General features: G+C 44.9%; 1 protein-coding gene across 3 annotated transcripts in view; it reads right to left on the bottom strand.

The window, feature by feature from the left end:
• FAF2 (Fas associated factor family member 2) overlaps positions 1 to 15,831 on the bottom strand; it is a gene marked incomplete at its 3' end in the record, with an annotated part of 72,904 nt that overhangs the window by 14,904 nt on the left and 42,169 nt on the right. The window contains 2 exon segments of one of the 3 annotated variants that reach the window (XM_002710411.5): positions 1,567 to 1,643; positions 6,672 to 6,806. In XM_002710411.5, coding sequence (XP_002710457.1) covers positions 1,567 to 1,643; positions 6,672 to 6,806 — 212 coding nt within the window. 3 annotated transcript variants of the gene reach the window in all.

Genomic DNA, 15,831 nt, shown 5'->3' with positions numbered 1-15,831 from the left:
GCACCTTTTATCTATCTTTTGGGTTTCTAGAGAAGACAACAGGGCAGAGGCCGATGTGCTACATAACATTAAACAAGTTGCTTGAAGGAAACAGCTGCATTGAAATTAGTAACACATGCCATGCATATTTTCCCAAGGAAAGCAAACAAGGTTCATTTACTTGAACATTTTTTTATCACAGAAAAGGTGACTGAACTATGACTCCTTACCAAATCTTGAGCCACTTCCTTACCCCCTCAACGAATTCCCCACATGTATACAATTTCACTTGGAATTTCTCCTGAGCAATCAAATCAAATTCATTGACACAAACATTCCAGATCAAGGTAAAAATATCAAATCTAAGTTGTGCATCTCAGACACTGAATAGAAATCCTTTTAGAACACTGTTGTCTTGACTCCTTTCTCTGAAATTGTTTTGGGATTATCTCTAAATTCTCAAATGCTGATGAATGGATTAAGGCTTTAACTTTTTTGTTTTTCATTATAATATATTCTGCTCACACACAATTTAGGACAATACACTTTAAAAAATATATAGATGTCAACTGAGTCTTCATTATGATTTTAGAGGATTTAACCTACTCATTCTTAAAAAAACAGGGATGAAAAAGGTACTTAGGGGGTAACTGGTGACTATTAAGAACTTGGCTAAAAGTTAGAAAGGAGCTAAGTGGCAGCTTCTCAAAATACCAAGGGGCCAAGGTCAAAGATGTTATCTGATTCTACAGCTGATGAATCCTGACTTCCAGACTGTTTCCTAGAGCAGGATAAATGGAGAAAGGTATAGGCTGCCCTGAATGTAAGGCCCAAATCAGATATACAGCTCCATTTGTTGGCTGGGATGAATCCCACGAAGCCTGGGTGTGGCTCTACATCAAACACCCAAATCTGATGTGCCAAGACATCAGGCCCCAGCCCACATTTTCTAGCCTTGTACTTTCTGCAGCTTCCAATGAAAAGCTCGTTGAATGGTACAGAAAGGAAGCTAGGGGAATGGTGAAGGTATGAAGCAAGTGGGAGTATACAAAAAAGGGTTCCTGTGTCAGCAACTGAGGGGTTGCCAGGGCACAGTACAATGTACACAAGGAATATCTAGAGTGGTGCAACTATTGAAACCTAGGGCAAAGTGGGTAATCTCAGAGCAAGAGAATTTGTTGAGCTTGTGAGCAGTCAGACACAGAAGAAGTGGTTTAGGTTACAAGGTCTACGGAATGTGAAGCTAGGAGATAATGATGGTTAGAAAGGAAAGGGCAGTGGAGATTAACTAGGGATGCAGAGGTGAAAAACATGGTGGGGAAGGGAGGAGACCAATAAATGTAGGCAGAATGATTCTTGCAAACAACAGGCAAGACTAATTTTAAAACTCTCATTTTATAACACCTGCCACTATGCTTGAACAATTTAAAATATTTTTACACTGTATTAAAAGACAGTTCAGGAAGAGTATAATCTCATGACAAATTGTCAAGTCAAAACTGATAAGAGTATAAAACCTTTCTGGTCTAAGTTTCAGCTCCAAAGTCTACCCTACTGCTTCTAATACATAAATACAGAGGTACGTACCTAAATATATCAAGTATCGTGTAATAGGTAAATCGGAATGGAAGCATTATCAAGTAATAACCCCATCCAAGCAGTCCCTGAAATTCCAAAAACAAAGTTAGAGACCATTCTCTCAATCCTGAATACTTTACAAAATGGCTGATTCAAGGGTGGGTGTTGTGGTGCAGTGGGTTAAGTTGCCACTTGGGATGCAAGCATTCCATAAATGAATGTCCAGGATCCACGCCCATTTCTGCTTCCAATTGAGCTTCCTGCTTAATGTGCCTTGGAGACAGATGATCAGCCAAGCATCTGTGTCCCTGCCACTGATGTGGGAGAGCCAGACTGAATAATTCTAGGCTTTTGGCTTTGGCTTGGTCCAACCCTAGTTGCTGTGGGCATTTGAGTAGCAGAACAGCAGATGGAAGTTACCTCTCATTCTGCCTTTCAAATAAATAAATAAACAAACATCTTTGAAAGAACCTTTATTAAAATTGCTAATTCAGATTGTCACTCTTCCCCTCTCACATGATCTCTCCTTCTGCACAACAGTTCTCTCTTCCTGGCTACTTCAGCCTTTAGAGCCATTGACTGTGACCTCACTTCACTTAGTACCATTTTTCTCACCTAATTTTTGTATTAAATTTCCTTTTACACTTTTCCTGTAGCTACTTACACTGTCAAGTCCATTTGCAAGTTTATTTCCACAAATGATAAATAATCATTCATTTTTGATTTATACTTCAAAATACATTCTTCAGAAATAGCAAGAAGAGTAATCATTATTACTATCTTGGACATTTGTACATAAATGAGAAGCTATTATTATACTGCATTCACAATGACAAATCCCTATGTAGCTGCTAATTTTAGTAATGCTAATTATTAACAGAATTATTGCTGTTATTATTAACTAACATAAAGGGCCCTATAGTTTATAAAACATTTTCTTTAAAAAAATATTTATTTATTTGAGAGGCAGAGAAACAGAGACAGAGAGCTCCCATCTGCTGGGCTCATTCCCTAAATGCCTGCCAATGACCAGGTTCAAGGCTGGGAGCCAGGAACTCAATCTACATCTCCCACGTGGAGGGTGGGAACCTAATTACTTGAACTCTGGCTGCTGCCTCCCAGGGTCTTCATTAGCAGGAACTGAATAGGGAGCAGGGCTGAGAACTGAACCTAGGTAGTCCAATGTGGGACACAGGCATCTTAGCTGCTGTGCAAAACGTCTGTCCCTAGAAAGCATTCCTTAAAACATATTGTGTTAACCTGAGATCCCTTCTGTGCCCATGGTGAGGGAGCTCTGCAGCCCCATGGCTGACATTTGGGTCCAAAGACTAAGTTAATAAGCTCAAAGCAAGCTGTAGAAACACTGGGCATATACAGACTTGAGTCATATAATTGCTCTAGAAATTTTCTACTTTACAATATCCCCAACAACTATAGTTTTCCCCCTTATTCATAGTTTCACTTTCCATGGTTTCAGTTATCTATGGTCAACTATAGTCTGAACATTTTAAATGGAAACGTTCAGAAATAAATAATACGTAAGTTTTAAATTGTGCACCATATTAAGCTGTGTGATGAAATCTCATACTGCCTCCTTCCATTCTGCTTGGAATAAGTGCTTAGACAAGATTCCTGCCCCTTTATTTTAAGATGTTTGTTTATTTATTTTAAAGAGTTACAGAGAAGGAGAGGCAGAGGTAGAGAGAGATATCTTTTATCTGCTGGTTCACTCCCCAGATGGTCTCGTTGGGTAGAGCCGGGCCAGGCTGAAGCCAGGAGCCAGAGCTTCATCTGGGTCTCCCATGTTGGTGCAGGGGCCCAAGGACTTCAGCCATCTTCTGTTGCTTCCCCAGGCACATTTGCAAGGAGCTGGATGAGAAGTGAAGCAGCCAGGACTTGAACCAGTACCTATATGGGAAGCTGCCGCTGTAGGTGGCTGCTCTACCTACTGCGCCACAATGTGGACCCCTGAAAGGTCCCTTTCTAGTGTATCCCTGCTTGTTACATAGTCACCTTGGTTATTAGATCAACCTGTGTTCAAGTGATTTTTATTGCAATTAATAAAGGTCCCAAAATAGTAGTGATGCTATCAATTCAGTCACCAGAGAAAAGCCATAAAGTACTTCCTTTATGTGAAAAGGTAAAAATTCTCAAGTTAAAAAAAATTGTATGCTGAGGCAGGAACTAACTGTCTATTCATGAAATTGTAAAGAAGGAAAAAAGAAATCCATGCTAATTTAGTTTCAAATTGCAAAAGTTATGGATACAATGCATGCAAAGTACTTAGTTAAGACAGAAAAGGCAGGGGCCAGCATTGTGGTACAGCAAGTTAATCACTGGTTAAGTACCATTGGCTGTTCCATTTTTGATCCAGCTCTCTGCTAATGTGCCTGGGAAAGCAGTGGAAGATGGCCTAAGTACTTGGGCCTCTGCTACTGATGTGGGAGGCATGGATGGAGTTCTGGGCTCCTGGCTTCAGCTTGGTTCAGTCCTGGCTGTTGAAACCATTTGGTGAGTGAACCAACGTATGGAAGAGCTCTTTCTCTAACCTTGCCTTTCAAATAGATAAATAAATCTTAAATATATGCAAAAGGCATTTAATTATAGGGTTGCATATTATCAGTGGCTTCAAGGGATGGAATGTTAAAGTATCAAGTATTCCACAAAAAGTGTAATGATGATTATATTATAATTGCTGCAAGATTACAGAGAGGGAGTCAGTGCTATGGTGTAGTAGGCTAAGCCTCCACCTACAGAGCCAGCATCTCATATGGGCACCAGTTCATGTCCCAGCTGTTCCTCTTCAAATCCAGCTCTCTGCTATGGCCTGGGAAAGCAGTAGAAGACGGCCCAGGTGGTTGGGCCCCTGCACCAATGTGGGAGACCAGAAGATGCTCCTGGCTTCAGATCAGCCCAGTTCTGGCCATTGTGCCCATTTGGGGAGTGAACCAGTGGATGGAAGACCTTTCTCTCTGTCTCTCCCTCTCTGTCATTCTACATCTCAAATAAAAAAATACAACCTTTATAAAAAATACAATCTTAAAAAAAAAAGAGTAAAGGGAGTGCTTTCTTAGTATTCACAACACAAGTACAAGAGGTAAATGTAGGGGTTAGCAACGTGCTTTAGAAGGTTAAGCCTCTGCCTGCAGTGCTGGCATCCCATATGGGCGCCAGTTCAAGTCCTGGCTACTCTACTTCTGATCCTGTCCTCTACTAATTCGCTGGGGAAATGCAGTGGAAGATGGCCCAAGTGGTTGGGTCCCTGCATGCATGTGGGAAACCCAGAAGAAGTTCCTGGCTTTGAATTGGCCCAGCTCTGGACACTGCAGCCATCTGAGGAGTGAACCAATAGATGGAAGACCTCTCTGTGCCTCTCTCCTTTCTCTGTGTATCTCTGTCTTTCAGATTTAAAAAAAAAAAAAAAAAAAAATCTCAAGAAAAAAAAAAAAAGGGCTGGCGCCGTGGCTCCCTTGGTTAATCCTCTGCCTGCGGCACTGGCATCCCATACAGGCACTGGGTTCTAGTCCCGTTTGCTCCTCTTCTAGTCCAGCTCTCTGCTGTGGCCCGGGAAGGCAGTAGAGGATGGCCCAAGTGCTTGGGCGCCTGCACACGCATGGGAGACCAGGAGGAAGCACCTGGCTCCCGGCTTCGGGTCGGCGCAGTGCCGGCCGTAGCGGCCATTTGGGGAGTGAACCAATGGAAGGAAGACCTTTCTCTCTGTCTCTCTCACTGTCTAACTCTATCTGTCCAAAAAAAATAAATAAATAAAAAAAAAAAAGGTAAGTTGAACTCCAAGGGTAAGAAAGTGAAACTCCAAGAAATTCCTTAGAGTTCATTTTTAGTACACACATCTGACTTCTGTAACTAGACTGTGAGAAATTAAAGTTTGTTTTGTTTTGTTTTTTTGTTTTTTTCACAGGCAGAGTGGACAGTGAGAGAGAGAGACAGAGAGAAAGGTCTTCCTTTGCCGGTGGTTCACCCTCCAATGGCCGCCGCGGCTGGCGCACCGCGCTGATCCAATGGCAGGAGCCAGGAGCCAGGTGCTTTTCCTGGTCTCCCATGGGGTGCAGGGCCCAAGCACTTGGGCCATCCTCCACTGCACTCCCTGGCCACAGCAGAGGGCTGGCCTGGAAGAGGGCAACCGGGACAGAATCCGGCGCCCCAACCGGGACTAGAACCCGGTGTGCCGGAGCCGCTAGGCGGAGGATTAGCCTAGTGAGCCACGGCACCGGCAGAAATTAAATTTAAAATGGGAAGACTGGCTCTTATCTTCAGATTCCCAAAAGCAAAATACCAGGCTATTGGCGCATGCTTTTTTTTTTTTTTTTTTTTTTTTTAAAGATTTATTTACTTGAAAGGCAGAGAGAGAGAGAGAGAGCGAGAAAAATATTTCCATCTGCTGTTTCACTCCCCAAATCGATGCAATGGCTGCAGCTGGGCTGAAGCCAATAGCCTAGAACTCCACCCAGGACTCCCAGGTGGGTGTAGGAGATCAAGGCCTCGGGCCATTTTCCACTGCTTTCCCAAGTACATCAGCAGGGGGCTGGATTGGAACTGGTACCATTATGAGATGCCAGCATTGCAGGCAGATTAACTCATTAAGTCACAATGCCAGCCCCTTGGAGGACTCTTAAAATGCCTGCTGAATTTAAGTGAACCACCTTCTTCCTATTAGTCCTTCAAAACTAGTTTCAAAGATGTGGCCAAGGCCCCCATAAAGATCCCAAGTACTTCCTCAAAAGTAGGTTTAAAATTAAGTGAACTGAAGCAACAAAGAAGTTGGTAAACAGATCATAATCTAAAAGCAGAGATCTATTAAACATGTATCAAACACTTTTAGACACATAAATAAATCTATGCACTCAGAAAAAAAAAAAAAAAGGGTACTCTCCAACCAACCAGCCAAAAACAGAAAAAATGATAGAATCTCCAACAATTTATTAAACCATCAAAGAAAAACTATATATGTACTAAATCTAGAAAGGGCCCAGGTCTAGGTAACAAATTTACATTCTAAACATTTCCTTTACTCCTATCATAGAGAAATCAATATAACCAAATGAAGGAACTTATAAAATTAAAAAGTGGGAAATTCCAGCTGCAAAATGACTTGCCCTTGGTTGTGGTCTTGAGACAACATAGCTGTATATCCTGTGGTCAGCTGTATTAACCTGCAGGGGTCGGGATGGAGGTGGGTTGAAAACACTGGGTACACCCTCTTGCTCATTCAGTCTGTCCTGTACAGCAGCCTGAGGAGGAAAACAGATACAAGAATTTCAGTGATGTCCAGATCAACTCAGAAGGAGAGATGCAACAAATGCTTGGATGATCATTTCACAAAGGTCACCAGAGGAGTGCATCTTCAAGGAACTTTCAGCTTGCCGTACTGGGAGACAATGAGAATTCGCACATAGTAGAAACCAGGGAAGCTAGCAGGAGACTACATTTATGTAGCAAACACCCTGCTTTTATTCAAATGCAATATATTACTTAGAATGCAGTGCTTCACTCCACAATCCCTAGTGGACACTGCAGTAGAGCAGTTTGGATCAGAGGTATCTGATGGAGGACTTTGGAAATGAGAAACTTAGGTCAGAATACTAGTTCCATCACTCAGAAAGTTGTTCAACTTATGAGCCTCAGTTTCTTTGGACACAACAATGAAACAATGAAGGAACAAAATTTCTTTTTTTTTTTTATTTTTTGACAGGCAGAGTGGACAGTGAGAGAGACAGAGAAAAAGGTCTTCCTTTGCCGTTGGTTCTCCCTCTAATGACCGCCGTGGCCAGCGCGCTGCGGCCTGCGCACTGCGCTGATCCGATGGCAGGAGCCAGGTACTTATCCTGGTCTCCCATGGGGTGCAGGGCCCAAGCACTTGGGCCATCCTCCACTGCACTCCCTGGCCACATCAGAGAGCTGGCCTGGAAGAGGGGCAACCGGGACAGAATCTGGCGCCCCGACCGGGACTAGAACCCGGTGTGCCGGCGCCACAAGGCGGAGGATTAGCCTAGTGAGCCGCGGCGCCGGCCAGAACAATATGTCTTAAGAGTTAACTTTGGGCTGGCGCCTTGGCTCACTTGGCTAATCCTCCGCCTGTGGCACCGGCACCCCGGGTTCCAGTCCCGGTTGGGGCGCCGGATTCTGTCCCAGTTGCTCCTCTTCCAGTCCAGCTCTCTGCTGTGGCCCGGGAGTGCGATGGAGGATGGCCCAAATGCTTGGGCCCTGCACCCCCATGGGAGACCAGGAAGAGGCACGTGGCTCCTGGCTTCAGATTGGCGCAGCACGCCAGCCGTGGCAGCTACTTGGGGGGTGAACCAATGGCAAAGGAAGACCTTTCTCTCTGTCTAACTCTGCCTGTCCAAAAAAAAAAAAAAAAAAAAATTAACTTTAAAATGGAATGGAATGGTCATATATAAAGATCCTAATAAAACTCCAGGTAGGCAACTGGTAACTCAGTTAACAACAAAAAACCATTTCACACCACTCCTCCCTTTTCAGATTTATTTACTTATATTTGAAAGGCAGAGCTACAGAGAGAGAAGGAGATGCACAGACAGAGGTCTTCCATCCGTTAGTTCACTCTCCAGATGATCGCAATGGCTGAGGCTGGGCCAGGCCAAAGCCTGGAGTCTGGAATTCCATTGGGTCTCCTTCATGGATGGCAGAGGCCCAAACACTTGGGCCATCATCTTCTGCTTTCCAAGGCACATTAGCAGGGAGCTACATCAGAAGTGGAGTAGCTAGTTCTTGAACTGGTGCTCACATAGGATGCTGGTGCTGCAGGTGGCAGCTTAATCTGCTGAGCCACACCACCAGGCTCCCACCTCCTTTCTTTAAAAAAGGTTTATTACTGGGGGTGGTGCTGTGGCATAGAGGGCAAAGCTGCCGCCTGCAGTGCTGGCATCCCATGTGGGCGCCAGTTCTAGTCCCGGCTGCTCCTCTTCCAATCCAGCTCTGCTATGGCCTGGGAAAGCAGAAGTTGGCCCAAGTACTTGGACCCCTGCACCCATATGGGAGACCCAGATGAAGCTCTGGCTCCTGGCTTTGGACTGGCCCAGCTCTGACCGTTGAGGCCATCTGGGGAGTGAACCAGCAGATGGAAGACCTCTCTCTGTCTCTCTCCCTTTGCCCCTGCCTCTCTGTAAATCTTTCAAATAAATAATCTTAAAAAAAAAAAAAAAAAAAAAAAAAAAAAGAGTTGGGGCTAGCGCTACGGCATAACAGGTAAAGCCGCCGCCTGCAGTGCCGACATCCCATATGGGTGCCGGTTCAAAACCCGGCTGTTCCACTTCCAATCCAGCTCTCTGCTATGGCCTGGGAAAACAGTAGAAGATGGCTCAAGTCCTTGGGCTCCTGCACCCATGTGGGAGACCTGGAGGAAGCTCCTGGCTCCAGGCTTCGGATCATCATAGCTCCGGCCATTGCACCAACTGGGGAGTGAACCAGTGGATGCAGACTGTGGGGAGCAGCCCGGACTGGACTGAGTTACTGGAATTAAGACTTATTCTATGCATCTGCTCTCCCACAATATGGCGCTGGGAGAGAAGTAAACAGCTTCCGCACAGCTGCCTCCAGTTAAACCAATAAACTGTAGGACTTGCTCCTGATTGGAGAGCAGCGTACTCGGCGTGTGGGCAGCCGAGTTGGGATTGGCGGAGGAGGACTATAAAGGAGGAGAGAGACGGCATGCACCGGGAACATCTAAGGGGAACATCTAAGGGAACACCTGTGCAGCCCCCGAGAAGAGCCGGCCGGCGGTGTGCCGCTCCCCTGCGGAAGTGGGGAATGTGGCCAGGGGGAACTGCCCTTCCACGGAGGTGGAAGGGATAGTAGCCAACCCGGGAGGAACCAGCAGCAAACCCGGGGAGGGCCGAGCAGACAGAAAGAACAGCGCAGGGTCCTGTGTCGTTCCTCCACGAAGAGGGGGAGCGACATAATGGTGCCGTGACTCGGATAGGAAGCCTAGGCAGGGTTTTGTGTCGTTCCTCCACGAAGAGGGGGAGCGACAGCAGACCTCTCTCTCTCTTTGCCTCTCCTTCTCTCTCTGTGTAACTCTTACAAGTAAAATAAATAAATCTTTTTTTTTTTTTTTAAAAAAAAGGTTGACTATCTATTTGAAAAGCAGAAAAAGAGAGAGAGAGAGAGAGGGAGGGAGGGAGGGAGAAAGAGAGGAAGTGGGGGAAGGAGGGAGAAAGAGACATCTTCCATCTGCTGATTCACTCGTCAAATGGTTCCAACAGCCTGGGTTGGGCCAGGATGAAACCAGGAACAGGAACTCCATCCAGGTCTCCCACACGGGTTGCAGGAACTTAAGTACTTTAGCCATCATCCACTATTTCCCAGCATAGTAGCAGGGAACCGGATCAGGAGTGGAGTAGCCAGGATCCTGGAACTCTGATATGGGATACACACATCATAGGAGGTAATTTGACCTGCTGAAGCACAATAATGCCCTGCCCCTCATTCCCTTCCTAACTCTATGCCTGAAAACAGTTGTTTGGGGGTTGACATTGTGGCGGGGCAGATAAAGCCACAGCATGCAATGCTGGTATCTCAAATGTACACTGTTTCAAGTCTTGGCTGCTCCACTTCAAATCCAGCTCCCTGCTAATGAGCCTGGGAAAGCAGCAGACGATGACCCAAGTATTTAGACCCCTGCCACCCATGTGGGAGACTTGTAAGAGTTCCTGACTCCTGGCTTTGGTAAGGCCTGGTCTGACCATTGCAGCCATTTGGGGAGTGAAGCAGTGGAGGGAAGCTCTCTCGCTGCATCTTTCCCTGTCTCTTTGCCTTTTAAATGAATAAAATAAATCTTAAAAAAAAAAAATGGTTATTTGTCCCAGAATAATAATAGTAATAAAAAATCAAACCGAAAACCAGCCTTCCCAATGAGATATCTGGCCTCTTGCATCATACCAGATGACTGCTCTGGTACCTGTAGGTTGAAGCTCCCACACCCAATAGTCTTACAGTGAAGACTGGTTATACCAGAAAGAGCAACCTTGTGGTTGAAGGGGAGGATTCTGGATAACTCCAGCATAAGTCATCATGGAGACTAAGTGTGGGCAGCCAATTGAATCAATTATGCTTCGATAATGAAGCCCCAACAACACCAGACACAGAGGCTCAGGTTGGCAATACTTTCCATATTGTTACACACCTGTGCCAGGAGAGTCAGTGTATCCTGACTCCACTGGAGAGGAATGTTTGGAAACTTGTGAGTCTCTGCCCTATGTGTCTTCTCCTTCAGCTGAATTTAATCTGTATCTGTTCTCCAGAATGAACTGTAACATTTATAACAGATTTCAGTGGTTTTCCAGTCAACTATTAAACCAGAGGGTGGTTTATGGAACCTATTTAACTTGCAGCTGCTGTCAGAGTGAAGGTGGTCTTTCAGAGAGTTATGTGGTCTCTAAAGTGGATAGCTGACTTTAAATGTTCCAGTTTTACCCTGTCTCTCCTTCTCTCTGTCATTATTTATACCTTTCAAATAAATAAATAAATAAATAAATCTTAAAACAAACAAAAAACTCCAGTTTTGGGTCTGGCATTGGGGTTTACTGGGTTAGGCTGTCACCTGTGCTGGTTCAAATCCCAACTGCTCCACTTCTGATCCAGACCCTGCTAATGTGCCTGGGAAAGAAGCAGAGGATGGCCCAAGTTCCTGGACCCCTGCTACCCACATGGGAGACCTGGATGAGTTTGGGGATCCTGGCTTCAGCCTGGTTATGCCCTGCCCTGCCCTGATCATTTGGGGGAGTGAACCAGTAGATGGAAGATCTCTCTCTAACTCTGCCTTTCAATATATAAATAAATCTTAAAAAAAAAAAACAACTTTCCAATATAGGTAATAATAGGTAGCTCCTTACTTACATTCAACAAATGGAATTAGGACAATTAAATAATCACATACAAAAGAAAGAAGTTGACACCCTAAGTCACACAATACACAAAAATTAACTCACAGTACATTAAAGACTTAGATGTAAGAGCTATAAATTCTTACAAAGAAAACAAGAGTGTAAATCTTTGCAACATAAGAAAAAAACTGATAAATCGGTCTTTATCAAAATTAAAAATCTATGTATAAAAAGAGAGTGAAGAGGAAACACAGAATGGAAGAAAACGCTTTCAAATCATCGATCTGTAAGGGTCTAATACCCAGAATATATAAAGAATCCTTACAACTCAATATCAAAGACAACACAATTTATAAATGGTCAAAGGACTTTGAACAGACATCTTGGCAGAGAAGATATATAAATGGCCAAGAATGTAAAAAGATGTTCAACATCAGTATTAGTCATCGAGGAGATCCAACACTAAAGCACAACGAGCTACTACTTTATAACCACTGGGATGGCTGCAATCTGACAGATGGGCAGGAGATCTTTTTCAGCATTCCAGACATGGCAGTTCCACTGGGCAGCCACCTGGGGTTCCAGGCTTCACTTCTTCAAGCAGGACCATGTACTTCAAGAACTACTCTGGCAGATGTGTTGGGGTCATCATCTGCTGGTTCATTCCCGAGACACTGCCTCTCCTGTGAGTCAAGACTATGCCATTGGCACCGATCAAGAAACAACCTCGGCCGGCGCTGCGGCTCACTAGGCTAATCCTCTGCCTTGCGGTGCCGGCATACCGGGTTCTAGTCCTGGTCGGGGTGCCGGATTCTATGCCGGTTGCCCCTCTTCCAGGCCAGCTCTCTGTTGTGGCCAGGGAGTGCAGTGGAGGATGGCCCAGGTTCTTGGGCCCTGCACCCCATGGGAGACCAGGATAAGTACCTGGCTCCTGCCATCGGATCAGCGCAGTGTGCCGGCCGCAGCACGCTGGCCGCGGCGGCCATTGGAGGGTGAACCAACGGAAGGAAGACCTTTCTCTCTGTCTCTCACTGTCTAACTCTGTCAAATAAATAAAATAAAATAAATTTTTATAAAATTTATTTATTTTTTAAGTCAGAGAGGGAGAGACATGGAGAGATCTTCCATTCGCTGGTTCACTCCCTAGACGGCTGCAGAGGCCAGGGCTGGGCCAAGCCAAAGCCAGGAGCCAGGAGCTTCTCCTGGGTCTTCAATGTGAGTGGCAAGAGCCATCTCCTGTTATCTTTCCCAGGCCATCAGCAAGGATCTGGATCAGCAGCAGAGCAGAAGGGATGCAAACTGGCACCCATATGGATACTGGTGTGTCAGGCAGCAGCCCTACCACACACCACATTGCCATCCTCCTTCCCCCCATTTTTATAAGCTATTAATTTCTTGAGTACTTTGTAAAATGCCCATAGCTCTGGGAAATAAAGTAAAGCTTGTCTTTAGTCAAGTTTAGACTTAGTGTAAAGGCATTTTAAAAAAAGATTCATGAAAGGCGATGACAGAGAAAAGATGGAGGAACAGAAGGATTCTACCCACCGGCTCATTCCCTAGACGGTCTCAGTGGCAGTGTAGAAAAACATGTAATTTTGCTGTGCTTTCACTTTGAGCTACCTCAAGAGGAGGAAGCTAATGCAATCTCTGCAATGTTTCCAGAGCATTACAGGGGGTTCTGTAAACAGCTCAGTAGGGTTTACATTTTCTAGGTTAGTGTAGTAATATTGTGATATTCCAGGAAGTTGATGTGGCTTAGGGTACTTATTTAGGGCAAGTTTATATCTTGTGTGATATTTATGTTTTCTGAGGAGGAGGGTATATTAGGACCATGATATGCTTAATTTTGTTGCATCCTGTAGTAATGAATCAGACTTGACCGGCACCACGGCTCAATAGGCTAATCCTCCGCCTTGCGGTGCCGGTACACCGGGTTCTAGTCCCGGTCGGGGCGCCGGATTCTGTCCCGGTTGCCCCTCTTCCAGGCCAGCTCTCTGCTGTGTGGCCAGGGAGTGCAGTGGAGGATGGCCCAAGTGCTTGGGCCCTGCACCCCATGGGAGACCAGGATAAGCACCTGGCTCCTGCCATCGGATCAGCGCGGTGCGCCGGCCGCAGCGTGCTGGCCGCGGCGGCCATTAGAGGGTGAATCAACGGCAAAAGGAAGACCTTTCTCTGTCTCTCTCTCTCACTGTCCACTCTGCCTGTCAAAAAAATAATAATAAATAAATAAATAAATAAATAAAAGAAAAAAAAAGTAATGAATCAGACTAATCATGTGTAAATAAAGCTGTTATTAAAAAAAAAAATGGCCGGAGCCGTGGCTCTCTTGGTTAATCCTGTCAGTGGCACCGGCATTCCACATGGGTGCTGAGTTCTAGTCCTGATTGCTCCTCTTCCAGTATAGCTCTCTGCTGTGGCCCAGGAGGACAGTGGAGGATGGCCCAAGTGTTTGGGCCCCAGCACCCGCATGGGAGACCAGGAAGAAGTACCTGGCTCTTGGCTTCGGATCGGTGCAGCGCTGGCCGCAGCGGCCATTTGGGGAGTGAACCAACAGAAGGAAGACCTTTCTCTCTGTCTCTCTCTCACTGTAACTCTGTCAAATAAAATAATAATAATAATAATAATAATAATAAAGCATACGGGGCCTGGGCTGTGGCACAGGGGGTTAGTCTACTGTTTGCAGTGCTGGCATCCCAAATGAGCACCAGTAAGTCCCAGCTGCTCCACTTCCTATCCAGCTCCCTGCTAATGTGCTAGGAAAGCAGTGGAAGATTGCCCAAGTCCTTAGGCCTCTGCACCCATGTGGGAAACCTGGAGGAAGCTCATGGCTTCTGGTTTCTATCTGACCCAGCTCTAGCTGTTGACACCATTTGGGTGTGAACCAACGGATGGAGTATGTCTCTCCTCTCTTGCTGTAACTAACATTTAAAAAAAATTTTTTTAAAATTATTTCTTTTTTGACAGGCAGAGTTAGAAAGAGAGAAAGAGAAAAAGAGACAGAGAGAGAGAGAGAGAGAGAAAGGTCTTCCTTCCATTGGTTCACCCCCCAAATGACCGCTACGGCCGGTGTGCTGCGCCAATCCGAAGCCAGGAGCCAGGTGCTTCCTCCTGGTCTCCCCTGTGGGTGGCAGGGCCCAAACACTTGGGCCATCCTCCACTGTCTTCCTGGGCCACAGCAGAGAGCAGTACTGGAAAAGGAACAACCGGGACAGAATCCAACGCCCCAACTGGGACTAGAACCCGGGGTGCCGGCGCCACAGGCGGATTAGCCTAGTGAGCTGTGGCACCAGCCTGTAACTCCAACTTTAAAAAAACAAAACAAACAAAAAAACCCACATACCTAACAGCATTTGTTGTCAATTATAAAGTAAGGGCTTCCAAGCAAATATCAGAATTTTAAAAAACTTACATTTGCCACCAGAAGGTCTAATGGTGTTCTAATATTTAAAGGTAGCTCTGATGAGATTGATGGCACTATTCATGATATTACATAGTAAAATACTAGCACCACTTGGAAGATCTAGATTAAATCAGCAAACCAGAATTTTCTGAAGAGCCAAAGAATGGATATATAAAATCACTTACTGGTAAAAGATCCTTTCAAAATACAATACGAATGATTGGATTTTAATGTAACAGAAGATGAAAAAAAAAAAATCACTGACGTAGTTTCAAGTTCCACTGTAGCTAACTCAATAAGTCACCACCCCAGTATCAAAGAATATCCAGTTATCTGTAAAGGCTGCTACCGAAATACCATATACACCTAGACGAAACTGGATTTTCATCATGCACTTTTAACTAAAACTACATACCAAAACAGATTAAAGGCTGAAGCAGACATGAAAATCCAGCTCCTTCCTATTAAATTAGACACAGAAAAGACTTGTAAAAATGATTATTTTTTCATAAAAATGTTACTTTTGTTAAAAGGCTTTGAAAAATGAATTACCTTTTTATCAGTCTCAGATTATAATATGGTTATACATATCAATATGTAGAATCCATATAAACAGATATTATGGTCTATCTGGGGGAGAATAATACTTAGGCATAAAAATACTTGGAAAGAATGAAAAGAAATTATATAGTATTATGGTTATGCTGGGATAGTAGGACTAAGAAATAGCAGTGGGGGGGGGGGGGGCTGTGTCATAGCATAACATGTTAAGCTGTTGTCTACTACAGCAGCATCCCATAAGGGCACTGGTTCAAGTCCCAGCCGGTTTACTTCTGATCCAGCTCCCTGCTAATGTGCCTGGGAAAGCAGTAGAAGATGGCTCAACTGCTTGGGTCCCTGCATCCACATGGGAGACCTGGAAGAAGCTCCAGGCTACTGGTTTCTTTTTATTATTATTATTATTATTTATTTGACAGGTCGAGTTACAGACAGTGAGAGAGAGACAGAGAAAAA

The sequence above is a fragment of the Oryctolagus cuniculus genome, chromosome 6 (assembly GCF_964237555.1).
Source record: "Oryctolagus cuniculus chromosome 6, mOryCun1.1, whole genome shotgun sequence".
In the NCBI taxonomy this organism is placed as follows: Eukaryota; Metazoa; Chordata; class Mammalia; order Lagomorpha; family Leporidae; genus Oryctolagus; species Oryctolagus cuniculus.
The sequence above is the reverse complement of the archived record's forward strand: the minus strand, read 5'-3'. Positions and strand labels throughout refer to the sequence as shown.